At 41.3% G+C, this 25,705-nt stretch overlaps 1 protein-coding gene across 4 annotated transcripts in view; it reads left to right on the top strand.

Moving 5' to 3' along the window:
- The window catches only part of CSNK1A1 (casein kinase 1 alpha 1), a 32,829-nt gene continuing 7,124 nt past the window's right edge, over positions 1-25,705 (top strand). Inside the window, exons 1-10 of one of the 4 annotated variants that reach the window (XM_042826125.1) lie at positions 1-297; positions 990-1,096; positions 11,148-11,274; positions 12,610-12,708; positions 15,082-15,165; positions 18,458-18,597; positions 21,343-21,421; positions 22,425-22,499; positions 23,636-23,742; positions 24,588-24,736. In XM_042826125.1, the coding sequence (XP_042682059.1) occupies positions 175-297; positions 990-1,096; positions 11,148-11,274; positions 12,610-12,708; positions 15,082-15,165; positions 18,458-18,597; positions 21,343-21,421; positions 22,425-22,499; positions 23,636-23,742; positions 24,588-24,736 (1,090 nt within the window). In that variant the 5' untranslated portion in view covers positions 1-174. Of the gene's footprint in view, positions 298-989; positions 1,097-11,147; positions 11,275-12,609; positions 12,709-15,081; positions 15,166-18,457; positions 18,598-21,342; positions 21,422-22,424; positions 22,500-23,635; positions 23,743-24,587; positions 24,742-25,705 lie in introns of those variants that run through there. The other 3 variants (XM_042826127.1, XM_042826126.1, XM_042826128.1) reach the window with 3 other exon arrangements.

The following is a 25,705-nucleotide window of genomic DNA, read 5'->3' on the forward strand; positions in this document are numbered from 1 at the left end:
CCCGAGGGGCCCGGCCCGAGCTGAGCGGCGGGGACCGCCGTTCTTCGTTCTCTACGCGCCTTCCTTCCCTCCCCTGCCCCTCTCCCCTTCCCGGGGCGGCGGCAGAGCCCTCTCTCCCCTCTCCCTTCCCCCGAGCCCCGCAGCGCCGGGAGCGCCCCGCGGCCGCCTGTCGCCATGGCGAGTAGCAGCGGCTCCAAGGCCGAGTTCATCGTCGGGGGCAAATACAAGCTGGTGCGGAAGATCGGCTCGGGCTCCTTCGGGGACATCTATCTGGCAATCAACATCACCAACGGGGAGGTAAGGGCGGCACGCACCCCCGTCCGGCGGCTCGGCGCACCCGGAGAGCTGCGGTGCCCTCCTGAACCCGGCGCTTGGCTCCCTGGGTTCGCCTTCCCGGGGCGCCGGCCGTGGAGCCGGGCGTTTTGTTCCGGTCCTGGGCCCGCAGCTCACGGCCTCTGGCTGGGAGCGGTTCTGCTTCTTCCCACGGAGCCGCTGGCCGCCGCCCGGCGCTTTGCTTTGTGAGAGGTAGGGAGAGGAGAGCGCCTTGTCAGCGGCCGGAGAAGTCTGTTTTCTGGCAGTCATCTCTGCCCCTTTTTTCTGCTGGGAAGCGATTTATCTCGTGTTCATCAACCGCAGTAGAAACAAAGAAGATCCCCTGTTTCTTCAGTTCTTTTTTATTTTTTGTCGTATTTTTTTTTATTCTTTCTCCCCCTCACTTCTCTGAGCTGTAAAGAAGAAACACCCACGTACGTTCTTCCTTGCTTGTGTGAATCTGAAGATATAACATCTCCAGCTCAATTTCATGACCTGGGATGGATATTCGAGTACAAATCATCATGCTATGGATTTTATTTGAAGAGGCAACAAATTGCAGGATGTTGATTGGCAGAAGTGTAAAAAATTGTAGCTCAGAGTGTGGGGAATACTAAAGTGGCAAGGCAGTGCTCGGTGGACGCTCTGCTCTGATTCCTTGTTCCCTCTCACTGCAGGAAGTTGCTGTGAAGTTGGAGTCTCAGAAGGCCAGACATCCCCAGCTGCTGTATGAGAGCAAACTCTACAAAATTCTGCAAGGAGGAGTTGGCATCCCACATATACGGTAGGATTCAGTTGTAGATGCCGAGTATGGCAACTTTTCTTTAATGTTCCCAGGTGGGACACAACCATAAGAGACTCATTCTTGAAGGAGTTGGACTGCTGGGAAAAATACTCCTTTCTAAGCTTAACAACTACCTGGGTATCCTTGTAGCTTCCTCTCCCTGCTCCAGACTTTGTTCTTAAGCTTACATACTGTGTGTTGGAAGTGAGATCTTCAGCAGTTTGTGAGCTATGAGAAATTCTTAAAGCGATCAGAATAAAGCATGAGATTGTTTCTGTGTGAGCCAGTGTTCTTGATGAGCTGAGAGTTTGGAGCTGGTACTGGAAATGGCTGCTTTCTTTTGTTGTTTTTTTTTTTTTTTTTTTTTTGTTCCAACATGTCTTCCTCCTCCGCTCAGAAAATGGCGGATAGACGTGATTAACCCTCCCCCTTCTCCTGTTGGGACAAGGGACGTGCTCAGGCATGTATCTTTTCCTTTCATAGTTATGTGCAGCAAGGCTTGAGACTGCTGAGAACCTCGACCAAGAATGAAACGGCAGCCCCTTTCTGTTACCCGCAACAGATGCGTCACTAGGATTTCCGTACAGTTAAAGTGCCAGGGTTAATCCCTCCCAGTTGCTTGTTAGGCAGTTTCCTTGTTTCTTATTCTGCCTGAAACTTTCAGAGTTTTCAATAATTTCCTGATCCAGAAGTAAGTTGCTGCTGTTCTGGTGCAGCAGACTCTAGGAGGAGTCATTTCTCTGATTATTGAGGTGTTATCCTGTGTAGTTCTGTCTGCTGAATCCACATCAGAGTAGCCTAAGTGAAACTTCTTTCTTTTCCAGAAACACTTTGGCCAAGAGTATTTTAAATAATTGTTTTTAAAGTTAGTATTTGTGGTGTTTATGCAGTATTATAAAAGGAATTGGTGTCTTGTGCTGCAGGAACAACTTCGTTAGGGCTAATGAGTCAAACTGCAAATTCTAATTAGTCCTTTTGCTCTTAACTCACTTTGTTGCACGTGTATAGACTAGTGGTCTGTACAAACTGGAGGGACATTCGTGTATTTCAGATTGTATATTCTAACAAAACCTAGAAGTTGCTAGCTTTTCGCCCTGCTCTGTAAACACAACTGATTGTAGACCTGATTGTATGCTGGAGTTATGCAGCCTTGTTTCACCCATCTGTCCTCTCTGTTTGTGGCAGCCTTCTACAGGAATAGAACAAACATACCTGTATGAAACAGAACAGCTACAGTTACAGCAGTTGCTTGGGTGTAACCAGATTTAATTTTTATTTTAGACAAGTTTCTCTTTTCTTTGTATGAATACATTTGTTTCACAGCCGAGAAATAGAAGTTGCATATTGGAAAGCCATCAGGGTACAGCTTCGTGCTGAAACAAGGGTAACTGGGAGAGCAGCCAAAGCGTGCGGGTATCTGGTGTTTCATCACAAAACTGGAAAAGCATGCTTTCTTAAGCTTGTGCTTTCTTCTGAAAATCTTTAGTGCTATAATGAGACTTAAGTTTCATGTTTTTCGAACTTACCATGTAACAGAAGTGAAATACTATTTGAAGTAAGTTCTTGGGTTTGATTTAAATGCCTCATACGAGCTTTTTATTTAAAGCCGAGATGCTGGAAGTCATCTTACATGTTGAGAAACTTGTTTCCAGCTTCAAATAAAGCAGTAATCTTGTAAGCTTTCTTTCCTTTGTATTTGACATACTTTTATCTGACCTCGCTTTCCCTATGACTCTTGTTTAAAGTTCCATCACCACAGAGGAACTAAGAACTTTCTTTGACATCTGGCCTCTGCAAAGTAGTACCAGATTACAAGAATCTGGGTAAGAATTGACAACTGGGGCAGCACTCAAAACAACAGAGATGGCTTCTGCTGTACTTGAGATACTATTTGATTATGTCAGGGGGTCTTGAAGATTTCTACCTTCAGGTTCCAGCATTGTTAATCTTAGGATGACTTTTTTTAGAAAAGCTTTTCTGAAAAACTTGGGAAGTGTCTTTTATTGTAAATTTTAAGTATGTACATATTAGATGTTGCTTGACTGGTTCTTTGTGCTTTTCTTGTTGTCTTGTGATATGAAATGCAGTGATGCTTGAAAAAATAAAAACCAGTACTTCTGTTTGTATTCTAGAAGAGGAATCAGAGGGGCTGTTCAGCTCACAGTTTGCTTGATAAGCATTGAAACATTGTGTCATTAGAATCCCAATTCGTGGTGCTTGGAATCTGAAGGAGGGGACTTGTCTTACACAATCAGGTGCATCACTGAGGTGCTTAACCAAGCCTAGGAGCAACGTCAGATTACTGCACATGTTGTTCCAGACAGCTCAAGTTTTCTGACATGAGTTTTTGGCAGCAGCAAAGCTGAGAGAGTGTATGACTTTGTACTTAGGTCTGTGCGTGTGTAATTGATAATACGCATTCTGCTTTTGTTTTGTAATGGTTTGCTGTCCAGTTGGAATGAGCTGTTCTTGGCTCACTGTATTGAGAAGGATGAATCAGGTTGAGGAAATTCTAGCAGTAAGTTGGTTAAATTTTCTGTGAAGTGGTACCTTTAAGCAGCAACAACAGAAATGAAGTATCTGGTTCCAAGCTTTTCCACTTTCTGTGCTGTATAAGCTGGGCTCAATGGCGTTTCTGTCCTGCTGCTTCTGTGGGATTAACTGTGAGCTTTCACTTGTGGAGAGAGGACTTGCTGCTTGCACTGTAACAGAACATATCACTTCCACATGAAATAGCAAAAATTGAGATTAGCTCGTCTGTTGTCTGAATATCTGCACAACTTTAAATTCACACGAGGCTCTTCAACTTTGCTGCAAGCTGCTGCTTTCTGGAAGAGCAGGGAGGATTCTGAACTGCTCTCTGAAATGTCACAAAACCTGTGGATACCACTGCAGTCTGTGGTATGCACAAATTTTGGCTATACTGTCTTCATTTTTGACAACGGGCTTTGGAACCAAGCTTAACATCTGATGACCTGGTCTGCCTTGGGACACAGTGCCAAGTCTGCAATATTCTGGTAGGTTTATTCTGGTTGTTCTCGGTCATCAGCTCTTTCTTTCTCTTTAGTAGCAAAGCATTTTTAGCTGTGATCGTCTCGTTAACTGGGTGTTGATCCTAATAGTTTGGAATATCTGCTTTGATTCCCACATTCTTCATCTTGATTCAGAGAAGTGAAGCTTTGAGGTTTCGTTGTTTTGTTTATGGTGTGAATCTGTTGAAGCGCTCCTGACGAGAGAATTGTTTGAACCGCCTGTGGTTGCCGCTCTTGGTTTTTGCCATTTATGGTGATTAGGAACAAGAGTTGATATCCTTTATGAAGATTCTTTAGATATCTTGCAAATGTACTTCTAAAAGAAAAGCAAACTTAAGATTTTTTTTTCTCCTGACAACACCTCGGTGCAACTTGTTACCTGCTTCCCTCTAGGAAGGGGTGTTGTGCTGGATCTAGCTGCAGCTGTTGGCAAGGTATGAAAGTGTTGCACAAAAACCAGGGTTGACTGTAAAACAGAAGATGCTTGTGTTCTGTGAGCAGAGCTGGAGAGGTGCAGTATTCAGTTGCATCTGAGGCTTATCAGGGGAATATTTGAGTTCAGTCACTGCGAAGTTTAAATACAAATGCTATTGACTTTTTTGTTTTTGCAGGTTGAACAAGTAAAATCCTACATTTCTAACTTGACAATGCAGTAAGTTCTTGCAAAATATTGTGAGGTTGAGAAATTAAATATTGTCACTTAGGTATTGCTACATGATGTCCTATCGTGTGGCATGTTATAAAGCTGCTGTCAGAAAAGTCAAAGCATCTCAGACATCGGGGCTCTCGTTACTTAGTGCCATGCTGGTGGATAATCTGTTAATAAGCCTCTCTCCATATTTATCTTCACTAAATAGTACACGCAGTGGAAAACCGTGGTCAAGTTCAGTAATTTTGAGGTGGTTCTCACAATGGAATTTTCCCTGAGCATTTTAAATTCTATTCTTAAAAGTTGGTAAATTTCTTTCAAGCACCTTTTTACTGAGGGACAGACCCACTGTGGTAGATATGAGCAACACTCCTGTTCTGATAGCTCAGTGTGAAACTGAAATGAATCCCTGAACTTTTACTGCTAGGAGTGAATGTCTTTAAACAAAATTTCATGTTTTATAACAATCTAAACTTCTGTTTTAATTGGTGCTCGTGGACTACTTAAAAGCAGCTGAGAGAGACCCTGCTTTTTATTGTTTTTTTTCTCTTGCCTTAGTTCGTCCTTTGCAGAAACAGCTGCAGAAGTGTGCACTTGCAGTTCAGTGTTAACTCCATTTGGCACAGATGATCAGCAGAAGTCCTACAGAAAGGGTCTGTTTTCCTCCAGTGTTTGCAGTACATGCTGTAGATTAATGGCTTACCTTCTCATCTGAACTGAGCCTTTTGACTTCTATGGAAGAAATGTGACTTATGTTCCCCTCGCTTCCTACCAGCTGTTAGTTTACTTCATAAAACAACTAGCAAAGCAGCAGATCATAGAAGTATGTATGCAACATAAGACCAGGCAGATGAAATTTCCCTTGTGCCTAATGGATGAATTGCATTGGCATGCTTCATGTATTCATATTTTTCTCATAACTGTACAAAAAGTGGTACAAAATTTTATTTATATCCTACCTAACTTGATAACATAGGGTGTTCTTTGCTATTTCTTTATTTAGTACTTGAGTGGCCTAATTCATACTCACCATGGCAACTAATGTTAGATGACATCTGTTAAATATTCCATTTCAGTATTTCAGTCATGCCATGTTACGTTAGGTTCATTTATGTTACTGATTCCAAGCTGGCTAGCAGTTGAAGTGCTTTTCCAGCTTCAGGGAGTGCAGGATATGTGGCAATGTAGATGTGAATCAGAATCTGAGTGGTAGATTGCCTTCCTCATGTGTGTTGCTTCCATATCTGTTAAGACTCAAATTAGTGTACTTCTACAGGCAGAATATATTCAGTGGTTTGTCTGTAACATCTTTATTTCTCAGGAGTTTGGCCTGAGAAGTCCAGAAGAGATTACTTTTGGTCCTGTTCCTGCTTGTTTTGGTTAATGTGCAGTTCTTCCTGTGATTCTGGCACAGTGCTGACTTCTTAGGCCAGCGCTCATTGCTCTGTGGTTGGAAAGAGCCTGAAGATGAGTGCTTGTACCCGTAGGCGGTCGGTGCCCATTTACTACTTCCTTGATTTCTTTAATGGCTGCCTCCCTCTTACAGTCATCCTGTATGAGCAGTTGCATAACTTCATGACTGGCTTGCTGAGCTGTGTGAACACGGTTGCTAGGATCACCACCTTTCCATCCATGTTGAAGTCCTCTGTCCCTGTTCTGCTTTACATTGCCTCTCCGGGATATCTGACCCGTGCGTGTTTGGATTGCTGCATGAAGGGACAGCAGTGCTATAAGCATTGGCACCACCTCCTGCCCAGTTTCTGTTGAATACCTGTGTTTGCATTGGTTAGGATTGCTGATTTTTTTCAGTGCTGCCTGTGGAAGCATATGATTATAGGGAGGCCTGTGTTTTCCCTTTCGTTACGTTACGCCCGGTTAGGAGAGTTCTGTGTCAGTGCGTTAGTGATCGCAGAAGTGGAATAGTTCAGTGCATTCATTCCCTCACTGTCATTCGGTTTTATTTCGGACATTGAGTCCTTTGTGCTCACCAGGTCTTCCAGACTTGTGTATTCACCCTCATGTGCACACTGACTCGTCAAACTTACTGATAAGGTTATCTCAGGTAATCCCAGTAGTTCTTTCCAGCTTGCTTGTTCACTGTGGCTTGTTTTTGTTCTAGTAGTGTTTCTCAATCCACTTTCATTCGACAGTCTCCACTTTTTTGTCATATGAGTTCTTCTGTCTGACATTTGAAAGCCAAAACGCTGGGAAACTAATTGCATAGAACTAGACAGAGTAATGGTAGGGTGACATAGTACAAATGATGAAATTAGCAGAAGGTAGTAGAATGTTGAAGTGCAAATTGACCTTTTTTATTGAATGAAGATATAATTGTTTCTGGATGCCTTTTCATCAATATTATATTTTTGCTTGAATTCCAGAATCTAAAGGTTGGGGTCTAAGCTTTCTCACAGCAGCATTGCACTTCTTTGCACTGAGGCACTAGGATGCTTTTTTGTGGTAGGACACGAGCGTGACCTTCTGCAGTTCCTGGTGGTACAGGAATAGTCAGTGGTGGCAGTCAAATTCACAGAAGCCTGTAGCAGAAGAGCAGACGCTGGGCAAAACGGGTCTGAGGAGAGCTTTTATTGATCTGAAACAAGACAGTCTTGTTATAGTTGGTAGTAGGGATGCATTGTTGTGACAGTGAGCTGATGTTCTGGTTTTACGCATACAGTAACCTGTAGGTGAAGTGATGCTGCCTTATGCTCATGCCTTGGTAGTTTCGGAGCACCTGGGGTTTGGGTTTTCTTTGCTGGTGACCAACAGCTGTCCAGTGAGCTGCTTCATTCACTGCTGTTTACATTTCCCACTTTGTAAACATGAATTTCCTGAATGCTTTTATTTATCCCTTGAACAGCTCGCACAGTTTTGGTGGTGGTAATTACAACAAGGTAGCAGTACCAGCACAGTTATCAATGTAATGTGTAAAACATTGTCCATCAAGGGTGCAGAAGTGGCACAGGAGGCTGCAGCTGGGCCTGCAGTTTCTCAGCCTGTTTCTGAGTTTTGCTAGCTCTTTGCTGACTTCTTTATTACTGGTTTACTTCAGTTTGACTCTTCGAAGGAAAGAAATACAAAATGTGAATAGGGCAATAACCAAATATTTCGTTTTCTTAAAGTTCTTTTTAGACATGTTTTCTCAAGGGCTTTTTTTTACTATTGGCATTGTTTAGGAACCATGTGGTTATGAAATAGAGATGGTATGATTTCTAAAGGTGCATCTCTGGAAACAGAAAAGGATTTAAGCTTGGGTCAAGTTGACCTACGGTCTTTGCCACTGAGTGCTAGATGTGCATCAGTACTTCGCTTGCTTGTCTCAAGGTTAGTTAAGGGGGTGAAAAAACATTTGAGTAAGCGTTCATTTGTCATATGATCTGGCTTCATACTTCACTGGGTGGGATTTGGAAACCAAATAGTTCGAAACTACTGTGTCATGTGACTTAGTTGTTTAGCGTAGAGCTGCAAACCGTTCAGGATGTTACAAGGAGTTTTGTGTGTGAGTATATGGGAGCTGTGTAGCAGGCTGCTAAACCACATGATTTGGAAACTTGTCGACATGGTGAGTCTTGGTCTGCGGAGTGAGATGAGCTGCTGAAGCCAAATGAAGGCCACAGTTCGAATTTGATGATGTTCTAACCACAAAAGCTTCAGAAAGAGTTGTTTGGGTTTTTTGCTTTGTTTTTATGAACTATGCTCTAACTGATCAGTGGCCTTGAACAAATGAGACATGGGAGAGTGACGAAGCATTTCTACGCACACACAGCTTAGGCTCAGCCCGCAGCTTCAGCATGGGCTGTGCCTCTTAGCGGCTGCGTCAGGGCTTGCTGTGCTGCGTGCGGTGTTCAGAGATAACTCCTGGTCTTACAGTATTGCACTGTCCTGCTAATAATTAGTGAAGCCTTCCAGTAAGGTTTTCTACAAATGTTTGGGAAAGCTGATTTTGCTATAAGCTATATATATATGTTCTCACGAGTAGGTACAGGTGGACCTGTGCAGCAGAACTGAAGTTGTCTAATTGTGTAGTATGTCCTAATAGGACATGGGCACTGTGCAAGTGAGTTAGAATAGTGACAATGATTTTTTCCTAGTCCAGGGATTCTATATTTCTTTTGAACATATGTGGTATGTAACTAATGCACAGGGTTATTGTGTAACCAGAGTGAACTGGTAAGTTGTTAAATATCTCCTTCCTGCTTTCTAGAGCTCTCCTTGCTTAAAAAATGTTGCTGCTGTTCTCTGCTCCTCAGTGAGAGAGAGAAATTCACTTTCTGGGCGTGTTTAGAAGAAAATGTCTAACTGACAAGTAGAAGATGTGTTCTGAGGTTCTTGTAGCATCTGATAGTTAACCAGGGCTTTGTACAGTCATTTTTTCCTACTGGTAGTTTGCTTCTGACACTGCAGCAGCAGTAGGGCTTGGACCACTGGAGATCTCTGGAGACGACCAGCCTTTTTCCAGAGGTGTGCTCCGTTTGGTGCTGTGGCGTTCCCTGCAGCATTAAAACTTGCATGGCAAAGCACGTGTCCAAAAGGTGTGATCATATGTCATCTTACAGTGACTGTGGGATCAACGAGTACTTGCCAAGCTCTTGAGCATCATCATTTCCAAGGATTCCTCAGAAGAGCCAACATTTGTAATGTTTTTTCTTGTGCTGCCAGCAGTAGCAGCTACTGGACACGCTGTGAATGGACCTGATGTAGCCTTACTTCTTAATCTCATTTTCCCTGGAAATGTTCCAAGGGAAATGAAAACTGAGCGTTAGCAAAGTAAATAAAGCACGGGTGACTCTGGTATTCTAGCAGAAGTTTCACTTGCTGTCAGTGCAATGAATAAATGGGGTGCTCTACTACTTGAGGAATTATAGGCCTGTAAGCATGAAAACTGGGCGTATAGAAGTCCTGTTGTCTTGCAAAGTTGAGTCTGCTTTTCAGAAACATTAAGTGATCAGCAGATTAAAAAAAGTTCTTGTGCCTGTGTTTTCCCTTGGACTGTGCTATTGGCTATTGAGCCAGTACTGTAATGAACAATTACAATCAGCATCTGAAATAGTTTTCACTTCTTAAAGCAAAGCATAGTTTACCCGAGTCTGGATTTACTCTTTAGAATGGCAGGTCTTAGGGTGCTTGGATTCGGTTTATTTTTCATAGAGCAGCTAAATTTCATGGCAGAATATCTAGCAGATCATCCAATCCAGTTTTCATCGCTTTGGTTGACTGCAGTGTTTCATTTTGAACTGTGAACTGCAGAGTTGTTTATAGACCCTCGTCATAACTACTCAGCAGTTTGCAAAGGTGACTTTGATAGGAACCAAGATGTCATATTGAGTAATTCCTGAAGCAAATATTCTTTTTTTTTTGTCCCAGATTGACACATCAGACACTTAAGGGTTGATCCTACTGCCTGCTTGGCTGTGATTGAAAGTGTGTGTGTTGCAACAACTATTTCTGCCTCTGTGGCACTCAACTGCCTTTCCCTGTATCGTGTTAAAAATCTAGTGAAGAGTTCTTGTCATTTACTTGGTAGTACAGCAGTACTTGATTGATATTTGCAAAACTTGAGTGAATAAATGAGAAGATAGTATGAGTTAACTGCATGAATTCTTTGCATTGCAGAGATGCCTTACATGAAACAAAGCCTAAAGCAATTAACAATGCTTCTGTGAAATTAAATAATGCAGAAAATAAAGATAGAACTGTAAAGTGTCCTGCTGATGAATTTCAGTTGAGATTTCAGTTCAGTTCTTGAGATATGTACCAAAACCTCAGTACGTTGGCTTGTAATGACTTCTGCTTTGATTGTGTTAATTCTTGTGTTTGGTGTTTCAGTTGCTGCTGAAACTTAATGTTGCTACTTCAAGGAAACTTAAACATGCCATGCACTGTTGTCAGTTTCAGTTTTGCCTTCAGGGTTTTCTTCCAGGAAAGTAAGAGTGACTAATAACCCTGGTTTTTAGTTAACTCTCTAGATTGAACATAAGCCAGCAATGTTCCTTTGCACTGAAGAGGTTTGGTGGCATCCTGGAGTGCATCAGGAGTGGTGCCAGCAGGTACAGGAGGATGGTCCACTCCCTCTACTGAGGCTGCACCTGGAGTGGTGTGTTCAGCTCTGGACTTCTGGGGACAGTGGAGATGTGGGAGGACTGGAGAGAGTCCAGCAGAGGGCTTCTAGGGTTTGGAAATGTTGAATGTTCTAAAAGCGTCCATTGGTTTCCAAAAATGCATTTTGAGAATGATCACTTCTGTACGTTCAGGAGCATAACTGCTACGTTACTGACAGTAATGGAGCTGCTTGGCTCACTCCTGTTTACTGATGGCTAAGGCTCAAACTTGTATGATTCTTGCTAATGCTGAGCGCGTTTCTTTGTTGCAGGTGGTATGGTCAAGAAAAGGATTACAATGTTCTAGTTATGGATCTTCTTGGTCCCAGCCTTGAAGACCTCTTCAACTTCTGTTCTCGCAGGTTTACGATGAAAACAGTACTTATGCTAGCAGACCAGGTACGTACAAGCATAAATGTCAGGGTGTCAGAAAACCTGAATGTTATTTCGTGTAGCATGGTTCTCTTTAAGTGGGTTAAATAATGTGCTAAACAGCCTTCTGTGTTAGTTGAGATGCTGTACTGCTTCAAACTTAATCAAGGCCTTGCAGTCTGTTAACTGAGGCCTCAGGAGTGCCTGTCTGTTTAGTCTTTTTTCTCGCAATTGACAGTTCTTCAACTTGGTTCTGAGAGTACAGCTTTTGAAGTAGCCACTTGCTGTTTAGTAAATAGCTTGCTTGTACTGTTCTCAGTTATTTGGAAGGCAGTAGGGGGTTTGTGAGTTGAATTTTCAATGGCAATTTAAATTTAATCTAATATTACATAATCAGTGTTAGTACCCAGTTGTCATTTAGCCAGAGCTCGTAGAATCCCAGGCGTATGGCCAGGGAAGCTCAGGGAGCTTGTATAGAGACAAGATCAGCTGTCCCCTATCTCTGCTGCTCTAAATGGCTGGTATGCTTGCTCTAGAACAAAGCATTTACATGCTCACTTAACTAGAGTCAGGCTGTTACAGTGTTTCTGAGGAACCTGTGCAGTTCTTGTGCAATATTCCTTTGTATGGAATACCAACTTTTTGTCATCTGGGAAAAGAAGGGAGATGTATGAGGTCAGCATACAGAACTGGGTTTTAGGACATAATAAAGTAGAACAGCTGTCAAGGATATGATGTTGTAACATACTTAGCTCACTAAAGGCTGTGTGAAGTGCAGCTGAAAAGCTGTTCCATATGAACTCGTGCTCTTTTCTCACGCACGGGAAATTGCACGACCATTTGTGATGCTAAGATGTGCCAGAACTTCCCTGCATCTTTGCTCACTGCCATTCTTGGATTGTGGTCGTCAGGGTAGGATGGGCCACCATCAAGTTGTTACTTGCTCTAAAAAAGTAACTGGAAAAGCAGTACTTAGTGATAAGTGAATAGCTGTCTGAATGAATAACTGAGATGGGTGCTGCGTGAAGAGACAAGCTTTAAAGTTGTCTCGTGGTAGGTATTGAAAAGCTACACTGCAAAAATAAATTTCTCTTCAGTTGGACACTGTAGTTACATGATGAATTTGAATGTCTGGGAAATAATTTCATATATTTAATCTTCCAGCTCACAGCCAGTATGGAATTTTAACACATAAAAGGAATTTCTTTAAAAAGTATATGAGAAAGGCTTGGTTTTTGCTGAGCAAATTATACATTTTAAATTGCAGTGGAAAGTAGCACTAAGAAGTCATGCTTAATTGTAGGCGTAAGTGAATTGTGTTGCTCTCAATGAATCTCTTTCTTGATGTTTTCTGTTTTACAGATGATCAGTAGAATTGAATATGTGCACACAAAGAACTTTATACACAGAGACATTAAACCAGATAACTTCCTAATGGGTATTGGGCGTCACTGTAATAAGGTTAGTCTAATGCTGTATTTAAAAGATTCAAAGAGAATGGCTATGTTACTTAATTCAAGCTGCACAGCCTTTTTACTCATTGCTGAAGCTGATGTATTGGATGCTAAACCATAAATCTTTGTGAGAACTTGGCTAATTTGGCTTTCTCAGTATCCACTGCTAAATGCAGTGGCACGTGTGTGTGTCTCAGACCCACGCTGAGATGGACTTGATTGCAAGATGAGTTCAAGTCTTGCAACAAGGTTCTAAACGAACCATAGAGAATACTTTGTGATTTTCATCGGTGATGGAGTTTCACTGTTGAGATGACTGTTGTAATGGCATTTTTTCTTAATAATGAAGTCAAATCTTTGACTTTTGGGCTGACTTCCTGGGACGAAAAGTATTTGTGCCATCGTGGGAGCTCCTGGCCTACCAGTCATCAGGGCAGTAAGACTTGCAGTGACAGACTGGTAAAGAGGACTCTTCAGCCATCAGAACTGTGGATATGACTGCTAGTCAACGTGTAGATCAATTGTCTCTATGAATAAATGACTTTATGCTAAAATGTGAATGAAAAACTTTATAGAGAACCTGAATATATTGTACAACAAAAAACTTCTTTTAGTTTGTGAAGAAAAGAGGGGTGGGGTGGGAAGCGGGCTGCAGTGCACTGTTTGGATGGTTAAAAAGACTCAGAAGTGCATGTTTCCAGATGGGGGGGGGAGGGGGGGGAGTTTTCTTCTACATGAGGTTTTATTTTATTTTTAGTCTTAAGTAAAATATGCTTAATCCTGCAATTTGTATGTTGAGCTCGGGCAGACAGGCAGCATTGGCAATGCATTAAGCATGCTACTTAATAGAAATTAACTTCAGGACAAATGTACCCGATCAAGCTGTTTATTGGAAGCAAGATTCCCACTTATTTTCTATATATGCCATTAGAGAATGTCTAATCTCTTTAGGCACTACCAGTGTTTAAAATGTTTACCTTTGTTTGCCTGTATGAATGCCAACTTCAGAGCCACGAACACTAGAAGGGGGAATGTATTAACATCAGGTAACAGCTCTTGTCTGAAGAGGTGCAGTGCACTGAATGTTTAGATGCAACCGTTGTTGGAAAAGCTTGTAAGCCTAATTGAAAGGCAGTCTTTATGTAATTCTTTTGCTATTAAACTTTGCTCATTCCCAAGTTTCATACTTTCACTCTGTAGAGCTCTATTTTTCTCTGCTGTGTCAAGCAGTTAGGCTCCTTAATTTTCTAACCAAACTTGGAGTAAAAACAGCTTTTTTTCTAGTTTTAGTTTCTGATTTCCAGTTGTTCTTTTTGGGCCATTTATCCGTGCTTTTGCAGTTATGCTAGCTTAGCATTGCTGTGCTTTGTTTCATCTTCATTGGATTAATGGCCTAGAAGATACTGCTGTGCTTATTTTAGTGGAAAGACACATTAGATTTGCATCAACTGGGGAAAAAAAATGCCAGTAAACCATTATTTTTCTTCTTTTCCCATTAGTATCCTAGTTAGAGAGCCATGCAGCCTTATGGTGCTAAATACTTCCTGTGAGCTGTGGGTATGGGCTTCGCTACTGATGCAGGGTTTTGGAGATCAGAGAGGCACTTCTTGAGAGAAGTGCAAATTGGCAGGTTTACATGAGCAAAATGAGAAAGGGGTTGGGTAAGTTTAGCACTTAGGTGTTCTGTCTAGGGACAGTTGCCACCACACAGCGTTTGCTCCTTTTTGTAGTAAAGGATAGTTGAGGGTTTTTGGAAAGACAACTGTACACTACCTGAATCAAAGTCAGCCACAAATGCTAGAACAGCATGGTAATCTTGTTCCAGTAGCTTCCTGTCAGTTCTATTAAAAACATGAACGTATTCAAATTTTAATTTGGTGTTTGGGAGAAATTGTGCTCCCCCTTAAAAGGTGAATTTTCAGCTCTGCTAGAAATAAGCCCTGCATGCTTATGAAAGTAAACTTTAAGGTGACTAAATGCCTTCTACCTCTTCCTTACTGAAGATTTACTTTTTCTAAATGTCTTTCGGGGGAAGGGCAGTTTATGGAACCGAAGGATGCTTTTGTAAGCAAAACTTCAATTTCCTTTTTTAATAGAGCCAAATGTCACCACTGTTATCCCTGGCCAAGGCAGTGCCATTTTGGAGCGGCTCGCAGTTGAAATTTACCCTGCCATATCTTTTAAATTTTCTCCTTACAAAAACAAATTAAAAAACCAAACCAACATAGCTATTGGAAAGCTACAGAGCTTGGTGGAAGAAGGATGGCATTTGGCTACCCTGTTCTTTCTCAAACGCCTCGGTGTTGCCTGTCTGCGCCGGCCATTGTTGCAATGTAAGCAATACTGTTTGATGCACTGCCACCCTCTATTGTTTGTTCAGTGTTTAGAATCTCCAGTGGGGAAGAGGAAAAGAAGCATGACTGTTAGTACTTCTCAGGACCCATCTTTCTCAGGATTAAACCAGGTCTGAACTGTCTCCTATTCCAACCTCAACCCCAAATTCATGTGCTTTATTTTTTGTTTTGTTTTCGTTTTGTTTTTGTTTTTTTTTTTTTTAATCTGGAGAATGTAGATCTTGCAAAAGCACCTCTTATGTTGGCATTATTCAGACATACTTGGCAAACATGTAACATTACTAAGATGTTTCCCTGTGGCGCTTGTTTAAATTGTGAGATTATTTCTAAACTTGGTTTTAAAAAGGGCTAAATGTATGTGCTTGATTTCAGATGCAGAAGCAGATTTTATTTCTGTCCTTTATAACTGAAAGGCGAGGTCTTGGATATGTTAAAGAACAGACCTGCCACCCAAGTGAAGTAGCAGGGCTTCTACACGGACACCTGCACAGGTGGCTGCTTGCCTTCCCATAGGGTTCCTGCAGCATCTTCACACACATGAACAAGTTCTGCTGTCGTGTCAACCAGACTTTTTCCCATACCATTTTTCTTCAAAATCTTCTCAAATGTGTGATAAGGGCTCTCATATTTTTATCTTTTGTGCTTATAAAATTACTCCAGTGTCTTGGAGAAGTGTCTAGTGCTAAATGTAGTACTCTTGACTCTTAAAGAAAGATGAATTGGAAGCACATCAAGACATATGCCTCTTTCTAGCAGAACAGCTGGAAATTGCTGAATATGTATCATAGCTGAGGAGTTTGGCTGAACAGCAGCCCATAGTTTCCCCAATAAGTCTTCAAGCACTAAATCCCAGCCAGCTAGCTGCTGTATGCAGGCTTAGACTTCTGTTGTCTGCTTCTGAAACTCACTTATCGGTTGAAGCAGAGACTCTGATCTGCTTTTGTCGTTGCTCTTGGCAGAAATCTTGCCCTACTTTTCTAGTTTCCTACTGATCATGCAGTAAGCAGAGCTAAGGTGGCATGAGGTTATCTATGGAAAAACTTCTTTGCTGACTGGCATCGATGTGTTCTATATTCATCCAAATAAGGCTGTATCTTCCAGTGTCCCTCCTTTTGAGATTAACTTAACACCCTTGACTTCTATCCATCTAGAATAGAGCATACAGCATGAGCCTGAGCTAGGGAATAGAAAAATCTTGCACAGAGAGGCCAGTGTTGTCAAATAATATCTAATAACCTGACTAATGTGTAAAGCAGAACTGTATTACAAAACTGATTCTATTTTATATGTGTACGTCTTTAAAGAGGGCTCCCCATACTGCTTAAGAGAATGTATAATTGCCTTGTTCAGGGCTAATATTCAGAGCTTGTAGCAGCTGTGCAAGAGACAACATCACTTAGTTTACTTCTCTGCCCCTTGAGGGAAGTAATCTTAAGTAGTCTGTTAAACAAAGAACGAGACACCAAATCTTTGCATGTTAGAGGTGTGCTTTCAATGTTCCCTATATTCATTCACAAGCTGTGACTTTGTCCCTTCCTGGCGTTAATTAATGTCAAGAACCCCAGGATTCCAGAAAGAATGTAAAGGCTTTGAATCGCTTTGTTTGTAATTAAATTTGTACTGAAAAGATTCTGTGGGTGAAGTCTTCAGTTTCCTTCCTTTTCTAGGCATAGTGCTTTACTTAAGCTAATTGGCAAAGGCCTTGCAAAGTAGCTGTTGCAAACTGTACATCAGACACTGTCATGAAATCACAGACCTTTCATCAGAAAATGCGCGATAGCCTCTGAGATCAAGCTTTGCTTCTGAGAAAGTTGCATTTGCACCAGAGTAATCACATATGAGCTTTGTGCTCCATGCTTGGAAGTTTAGTATGCACATTTCTCGTTCTCCTGTAGCTAGGGACCATCTTCATGCCTGCTTAGCATAGTGGGTGCAACAAAGAAAAGGCCCTCACCTTTCCCAAGCTGTTGTCCGACTGATGGGATTCATTTTTAAAGTCTATTTTAACTCCTCTTGCTGGCAGTGTTCGGGGCCTTCAGGGTGACTTTTCCATAGAACTGTTTGTAAAAAGCAGATGAACAGGAACGTTGTGCATAAATCATGTTGCAACTTCAGCTCAAGAATTTCTGCTCTAACATCAGCCATTTAAAGAGGCTTTTAGCTTTTTTTTGTCTTGTCTAGACTACTACAGATAGAAAAATCTTCAGCCAGTATTTTGAAAGGTGTCTGCTGTGCCATTCAGAAACTCTTTTCATTGCCTTGCAATCTTCCATGCTGAGTGTTTCTTTTTATAGCACATTCCAGTGCCAGTGTACTACAGTGACCTGTTTCATTCTTGAATGCAGATACAACTGCATGTGAATCCCTGTACTTGTTTGCATGAAAAGCAGTATCTTCTTTATCTTTAAGGTGATGCTGAACAGGTTTTTACTGAGAACTTCTCAATCCGTGTCTCTTCTCCCATCATCTTCCTCCCCCTGCTTGCTTCTGCAGCATTCACTAATTTGCAGGGGTTGTAGTCCCTGATCCCCTGTCGTTAATCCAGCATTGAAATCTGCTCAGCCAGATGATGAATAGCTTGAAGACCAACTGCTAGAGTTTGAAATGTTCCTTGTGTATTTCTGCCTCAGTTTATTTGCCTAGTCCTGAAATCTTGTCGCAGGGAGTTACTGTCTGTATGAACATGTGGATAGACTGGCTGTTAGCACACTAATTAGCACGCACTCAGTTGTTGCTAAATACCAAGTCATTGAGCAAGCTTGATCATTAGAAATCTAAATTGGATTCTATGCATTAGGCTCTAGCTTCCTGGCTGTATTAATTTCATCAACAAGAGTTTCATGCTGCTGTTTCATGTCTTCTAGTAGCCTTGCAAAGGGCATGTTGTCGAAGGCAAGATATCTTGTTTGCTGCTGGAGGCTTTGGCCTTCTGCTCTGCAAAATGGCCAGTGCTCTTCACAATACATAGAAAAGAGAACAGGATGTGCATCATTTGCATTAAGCTGCTGAGCTGCCATTAACTATCTGTACGTGTAAAATGCTCTGTGAGAGTGGGTTTTCCTGGTGTACACTGACACAGTTCTTCTACATTGTGCACTGTAGTTATTGAGCTAATTTGATACAAACTATAATAGTAACAAAATAAATGTAGAGCTAAACTAGAGATGCTGAGTAGCGCAGTCTAATCTATTCCACTGGATTGAAAAAAGGCTTGAACTAATTCACTGTTAAGTTTTTGAACTTGTTAGTTAAAGCTAGTTGTGACTGCACTGTTACTTTGCTTCCTTGTAACTGTAGGCTGTTATGTTGTGTGGATGTCCTAAAGTGTAGCTAATGCCTAATGAAATTGGCTGGGGATTCCGTGTGTATAAGTATAATGTGTTTTCATTTTTCTTTTCTAAGTTATTCCTTATTGACTTTGGTTTGGCCAAAAAGTACCGGGACAACAGGACAAGGCAACACATACCGTACAGAGAAGACAAAAACCTCACTGGCACAGCTCGATACGCCAGCATCAACGCACATCTTGGCATTGAGCAGAGGTGAGTTCAAAGAGGTGGCAGCCCTGAAGAGCACAGCAGTAACATGATCTTATTTGTAAGCTTCTGAAATGCCTAAACCGATTTTCTGTGAGGCAATGTATGTATCCCTTTGCTCCTTGTGCAAGGATAGGAAACCAAAGCACCTAATTTGCTTGTTGGAGAGATGCTCTCTTGCTAGCATGAGGTGGGTGGTCTGTGTGCTTTTTGTTTTTAGGGCAATCTATACTGTTGTCTCTTCACAGATAGAACTGCATTTTTGTGATTGCGGATCTGTCAGTGCCACTGGTGACTGCCTTGAGATGGGCACTTCTGTTACCAGAAGGACTTGTCTGAAGCTGATGTTCTCTGACTTCCTATTAATTATCAAGCTACTGTTTGTTCTTTTGCCTGCAAGCAAGACTTTATGATCGCGCTGCTACTCCACACGTGCTGCGTTTCAGTTTCTGCTGCGTTCTGCCCTGTGTAGCAGTAGTTGCAGCACTGTGTGTATGTGTGTACAGACACATTTTATCTTTACTTTAGCACTGCATTTTTAGTGTCTGGATGAGAAAGTATTGCTACAGAGTTCTGGCAGTGTGCTGGTGCAGGTCGCACTTCAGGTTCTTTGGAAGGCTCTTGTTAGGTATGAAAGAACAACTCAGCTCTGTTCTTGTGTGCCTAGGTGTCACACAGCAGTGTAATACCACGGCTTTACCACGTGATGCTGAGGACTCCTACTCAGAAATTTCATGGGTGTCGGTGCCTATGATTTTGAGTTTAATCAAGATGGCAATGACAGTTTCTAGTGGTAGCACTGGTAGAAAATGCAACTTAAAAATATTTGTTTCCTTTAAAAAAAAGTCCAAAAAAAAATTTCATCTTTGCTTTCACTAGTATTTCTTAAGAATATTTTATTGTCTGTCAGTATCACTGTTTAAGCTTACCTGACCTGTGGGTCTGGCAGTGTAAATGACAGGTGTTATTTCAGAATTAAATCAATTTTGCAGAACTTTAGCTATTCTTGTGAGAGAAGCCATGCTAGCCTTCACAGTGAAGGGAGAGAACTGCAGAGGATTACTGCTGTTGAATTTGTTTAGAGGTCTTGTACCATTCTCTGCTGGTATTGGAAATTCTAGTATAATTAGAAACGTGGTTTGGTCCATGCCAGTTTGTGAAATTGCCTCTCTCAAGCTAGCAGTGAAGCAGACAGATAACACATTACTGTAATCAGGAGGGACCAGGTCTGAAACATATGGCAGAATGCTCCAACTGTTAGTGCTGTAGTTACAGAGCATGTTTTCCTATATGTAGTGACAACTGTTCCTAAGGAGCTGTTTGTAGTGTTCTGTTTCTTGTTACAGTAATGGAGAGTATCATCTTGTTTTCCAAATCCTGAAAATAATTTTTATTACAGTACATCCAAATGTAATATTTCCACTGAAGATCTCATAAATGTTTCCTACTACAAAATCATGAAATTGAGCATTGAAGAATGAACTAGGTGAGAGAAAGAAGCCATTAATCTCTTGACAGGTCATGAATCTGCCACTGCTCCTCAGAGAATTTAGTCTTGTGTCATGGCCTTACACCAGTTTCACTGGGTTCTGCTGATGATTAAAAGACAAATCCAGTAGAACTGAAGCCTCACAGGTGGGGATTGTGGTCTTTGTATCAGTTCTCATCCCTCTGACCTTGGCTTTGGTTTCCTGTTACAGCTGAGATGACTTGAGAGCTAGCTCCTGTCAAGAGGAGGGAACCAGTCTTCCAGCCTTCAGCCCTCCCACAGCTAGTGCCCTTTGTAGTGCAGTGGATTAGGAAGACACAAACTGATTCTCTTCTGCAGTAACTTCCTGCAGTAATTCCCCAAGGGGTCAAAGAGGTGGAACAAGCATGGCGTGGTAGGCTGCTCTGGGTATAACTGGTGGTTATATCAGCTTGGCCTTAACATGAAGCTTTACCTATAGCTTCTTTCCTCTGATACCAAGAGCTGGAGGTAGAACTGTCAAGGTTCTTGCAGATTTTTCTCACTTTAAGGAAGCTCTGCTACCTCATCCATATGTATAATCTTGTTAGCACTCCCACTCTCTAAGCCTTTTACTCCATTGTGAGGACAGGAGGTGTGTAGTCTTCCCTGTTACCATTTAAATGCTTTTCTTGCAGCAGCTATACCCATCAGCTTCTGTTTAGAAGGGAACTAGGAAAAAAATAAGGGTTTTGTTAGGGTTCTTTTTTGTTTGTTTCTTCTCTTCAGGTAGATGTCAGCTGCAGAGATGCAGTCACAGGAAAAATCTGACTGCTACAGCTGGGAAGAGACTGTAGCAGTCAGATCCACTTTTGCCAAGAGGAAAAAATCATGGAGTGTTTTTTCCACTTCGCTGAGCTGTACTTAGGCTTAGTAATCATGAAAGCTGTGTAGCAAACTATGATGGTGTTCATGTGGCTGAAGATCTGGAGTATATGCAGTACAGAGAACATTTGAGGCCTTTTACATGAAAGTTTGCATGCTAATTGTCAGTGAAGTCTATGGATGGTTAACTTGAGAGTTCTTTAACTGTACTGAAGGAGGGAGAATGCAAAGAAAAGGCAGGAGTTGTGCCCTTTGTAAATACATTGCTCTGTGCACAGGTGTTCATTATTGGTCCCAGACTGGTGCAACTGCTGGTTCCTTGACTTCTTTTTTTTTTTAATTTTGCAATGATTTCACTGCTTGGAACAAAGTTGAAATGCTGAAATGTGTGATTCAGGGTGTTCTTTCCCTTTCTACAGTCGCCGAGATGACATGGAGTCTCTAGGCTACGTATTGATGTACTTTAACAGAACCAGTCTGCCTTGGCAAGGGTTAAAGGTAGGTAATGTTGCTTTCCCTCTCGAGCCTTCTGCACTTTTCTTTTGCCTATTTGGGATCCATGGTTTTGCCTCCTGGTCTGGACAGGTTGCTGTATATAATGTTCAGTTCCAGTTCAGCAAAATAGCTTTTCCTGAGGCATGGTATTTATAGAATACAGAAGAAAAAGGTTCTGCCTCCTCCTTGTGCAGCAGGCAACGTGTATTGTTTGACTCCTAAAAATTATGCTAAACAATAGCTTACGTCAGCTTTGCAAATTATTATTGTCCTGTCCGAGGCTGAGGCCCTGTTTGGGAAGTAGAAAATAACATTTTTAGTGGCTTTCTGAATTGCCGTAGAGAGCATGGAAATAATCTCTTGCCTACCAGGTTAAGCTTTGCTATCTTCAGTTTAGTTTATGGCACGATTGCCAGCTGAAATGTACTTGTTTCAAATATTATTACATGTGGTAGTAGCCAAGTGCAAGCGTGGCAGATATGTCTTGTTTCTGTTATATACACTTCAGTGACTTGTATCCATGTTTTAATCGTTTTTTTCTCTATGTGAGAGTTGTGTAACTCAAGTAGTGTTGCAGCTGCAGATGTTAGCTTTCTAAAGGCAAGCTTTAGAAATGAAACACAGGAATGCTTCAGCTGCTAATGAGTGTAATGACTGTGTACTGAAGCAGGCAGAACTTGAATGGGGCACTGAGTGGGAATTGATGTAACTTTACCAAATAGATATGCTGGTCTGGTCTGTTCAGTGCACAAAAGCAGTAGCTAGAACTACACGAGCTATGCCATGTGAGGGAAGCATTAGACTGCAACAAATGGTATTAAACTGTGTCCAAATCTTAATACCAGATTGACCTTCATTCTCTTTGCAGTGAGTGTGTGGGACTTGGAGATTTCACATAAAATACTTAAAGCTGACCAAAGGGTTTTTTGTCATTTTTTTTGCTACTGTTCTTGTTTAATCCAGTGTTGCGCAATATCTCTTATATTGTGACCTACATGTTCCACAGGCTGCAACAAAGAAGCAAAAGTATGAAAAGATTAGTGAAAAGAAAATGTCCACTCCTGTTGAGGTTTTGTGTAAGGTAAGAGTTTCCAAATGATGTCATGCCGTGAGTTGGAAGTTCTTTTCTTTCTTGTTTTTAAAATTAGAGCCACTGTATTAATCTCACATAGCATTTGCTGCTCAGTTATACTTCTCTGGCAGTCAATAAATGCCTTGTGTTCGGCCACCCAGCAAGAGCGTGGAGTGGTAGAACAGGGCAGGCATTCACTGCTGTTTCTTGGGATAGCTCATGCCACCACAATTCCAGTTGTTGGAGACTGTGGGCTGTGCAAGCTTTCTCTCTCTCTGCAGAGGGTTATCCATTTTTTTAAACTTCTACAGCAAATATTTGACATTTACCCTCTTGCATAAATAAAACCAAGGCAGATGTATATAGGCCGCCTTTACCTGTTTAGATGTCCTCTGTATCTCAAGTGCGTCCTGTAGTAGAATTGGATGTCAGTGATCTTCAGAGGTATGTCACAGAGCAGTGACTTTTATTTCTCTCTTCAGAGTTCTCCTGGGCTGTACAGCCACGTGCTGGTTAACAAAGGTCCTTGAGAACGCATAGTTTTGCACATCAAAATGGCACCAACAGTCTTGCAAACTATTGAGCTGTTGCTCATTCTTTTCTTTCTTGTAGTATAGCATTATGTATTTACAGTTACCTACTCAAGTGCGTGCTTGAACACATTCTAAATTGAGAAGTACATAACACAGAGCCCAGAGTCTTTGAAAGAGGTTGAGGTCTTCATGATTTAAGTCTTCATGCTTACTGGTGGTAAATGTCCATTGGTATGTTCAATCAGGTTATCAAGAAAATGAGTGTAATCTCTTAAGATCAATAACTAGGATTATGTATTTCAGAGGCCTAATTAATAAGAAGTAGGATTAGTTAATTGCTTAAATGTTGTATGTTGAAGGTTTTTGTATTTATGATTGTAAATAATGCATCAAGTAATGATTCAGGAGGGAAAAAAAACATGTACCTGGTAACTTGCTATCAAATCTGCTTTCTAAAATACAGGGTAAGGGAATAACAGAGGCAAGGTGGAATTTAGGGATTTGAATCTTCAGCCAGCTTTCTTTTTCTGTTATAGACTCAGCTTTTTGCCTTAGGAGTGTATGAAGCCCTTTGTTCCAAATCATGGCTTGATTAACACTGTTGATTTACAGGGATTCCCTGCAGAATTTGCCATGTATCTGAACTACTGTCGTGGCCTGCGTTTTGAAGAGGCACCAGATTACATGTATCTGAGGCAATTATTCCGTATTCTTTTCAGGTCAGTCTCAAAGTGCAGTAGAGGAATTTGTACAGCCAGTAACTGCTCTGGAACTTGCACTTCAGAAAGCTGCGGTGCCTGGTGTTGGAGCTCCGGGTCTTTTTTCTTTCAGAGTTGGAAAAGTGATTATAGTTGCTTCCAAAAGACCCTGAAAAAATACTGCATGATATTTATGTATGAAGGAAAAGATTCTGTTGCTTAAGAGTTCTGTGATGTTACCACGAATGCTAGAGAGTTGAGCCTATGCTTCAAAATCTGTTGCAAATGGATTGAGGAGCTGGCCCCTGCGTGGAACTGTCTGAAGCTTCTCCTGTTTGGCAGACAGTGATGAGAATAGCAGCAGTATCCAGGAGACTGATTTCAGAGGAGGGGCATAGAGCTGTTTCCTTAAGTTTGCTAGAGAATCTAGAACATAAACCCAACCTTGCAGAGTGAGTAGTGTCTGCAAAAAGAGGAGCTATGCTGATGTTTTAAGAGTCTCCAAGCTTCTAGAATCCAAAGAAGTTGTATTTGGCTAAATTTGGAATTTATGATACTGCAGTTCCTTATGGAACTACATATACTTTAAAAGGCTGAGAGTCAGGGTTAAGACAAAGCAGTAATCTGGGTTGCTGCTGAGACAAATGTAGACTCTTGCATAAAGAAAGAAGAAAACTCTGCTTGATGATATTTGGGCTTACTTCAAGAATCCATTCAAGTTAGCAGTTCTCAGCATTTGTGTATCATTCATAATCTCCAAAGCAGCTTACAGAAAGAGTTAATCTCTAGTTCTGGATTTCCAGCAAAGACTGCTTTACCAGTGAGGTAGTTATGATATTGTAGTAAAGTATTTCGCTCTTTTCTAGGACCTTGAACCACCAATATGACTACACATTCGACTGGACAATGTTAAAGCAGAAAGCAGCACAGCAGGCCGCCTCTTCCAGTGGGCAGGGGCAGCAGGCCCAAACCCCCACAGGCAAGCAAACTGACAAATCCAAGAGTAACATGAAAGGTTAGTAGCCAAGAACCAAGTGACGTTACAGGAAAAAAAATTACACTAATTTGGACGATGTTGGCAATTCAAGTGTTAGATCAAGGAGGTGGTTAAAAACATATATTTGGCTGTTAATTGAAAAAGCAAAAACAAAAAGACGTCCTTGGAGAATTTGACTACTAACTTTATACCAAAATGTCCTTGTTCTTCATATCATTTCTTCTGGGGATGTTGGGTCATTTTAACCACTGCATCTTTTGCTCCTGCATTAACCACTTTCCAAAAACAAGGAACTGACCTGGTGTTGGGAATGGGACATTTTTATTTATTTTTATTTATATATATATATACATATATTTGTATATGTATAAATATATAATACAATCCAAAATCCTAGACCTAACACTTCTTAAAGGATAATTCTCATCAACTAGGCAAGGATCTAGAGACTTTGGGTTCTACTCTGTTCCAGCTGTTGTAGTGCTGTGGGTTTGTTGCTGTTCTGTATGCCTCAGACATCGCAAACAGAAAATTGTGGATGGTCTGGCTTCCTCCAGTGGGTTTACACAGAGACATTTGATCCACAGTCAAAGGAAGGCACTAGTGAGCTCAAAATGTCTTGCCTAAATTGAGTAACCCTGAACTGCTGTGGACTGCCACGTCACAATTTTCTGAAGTACATAGATGGCTTGGGTGGGTTTTCAGGTTTCTTGACTATTTTTAATGTTTCTAGGTTATGGTTTCAAGGGGAAATGTTGCATAATGTTCATACAGTTATGTAAAAGCTAGAAAATTAAGTTCTGAAGAGGCACTTAAGAATTTTTTTGACATATTATAGGCTTTAATTTTTTTAAGTTCCTCTCCAGTGTTAGTCTAGGAAGCCACTAGAATGAAGCACTGCTATAGCTATTACAGCCAGTTTTAGCATGAAATTGACTCTTCAGGAAGAGGTTTGGATAAGATTGAAGTTGTGGGGTTGATCAAATA

The sequence above is a fragment of the Centrocercus urophasianus genome, unplaced genomic scaffold (assembly GCF_019232065.1).
Source record: "Centrocercus urophasianus isolate 14NV4802_14NV808 unplaced genomic scaffold, USGS_Curo_1.0 seq_26, whole genome shotgun sequence".
NCBI classification, from domain to species: Eukaryota; Metazoa; Chordata; class Aves; order Galliformes; family Phasianidae; genus Centrocercus; species Centrocercus urophasianus.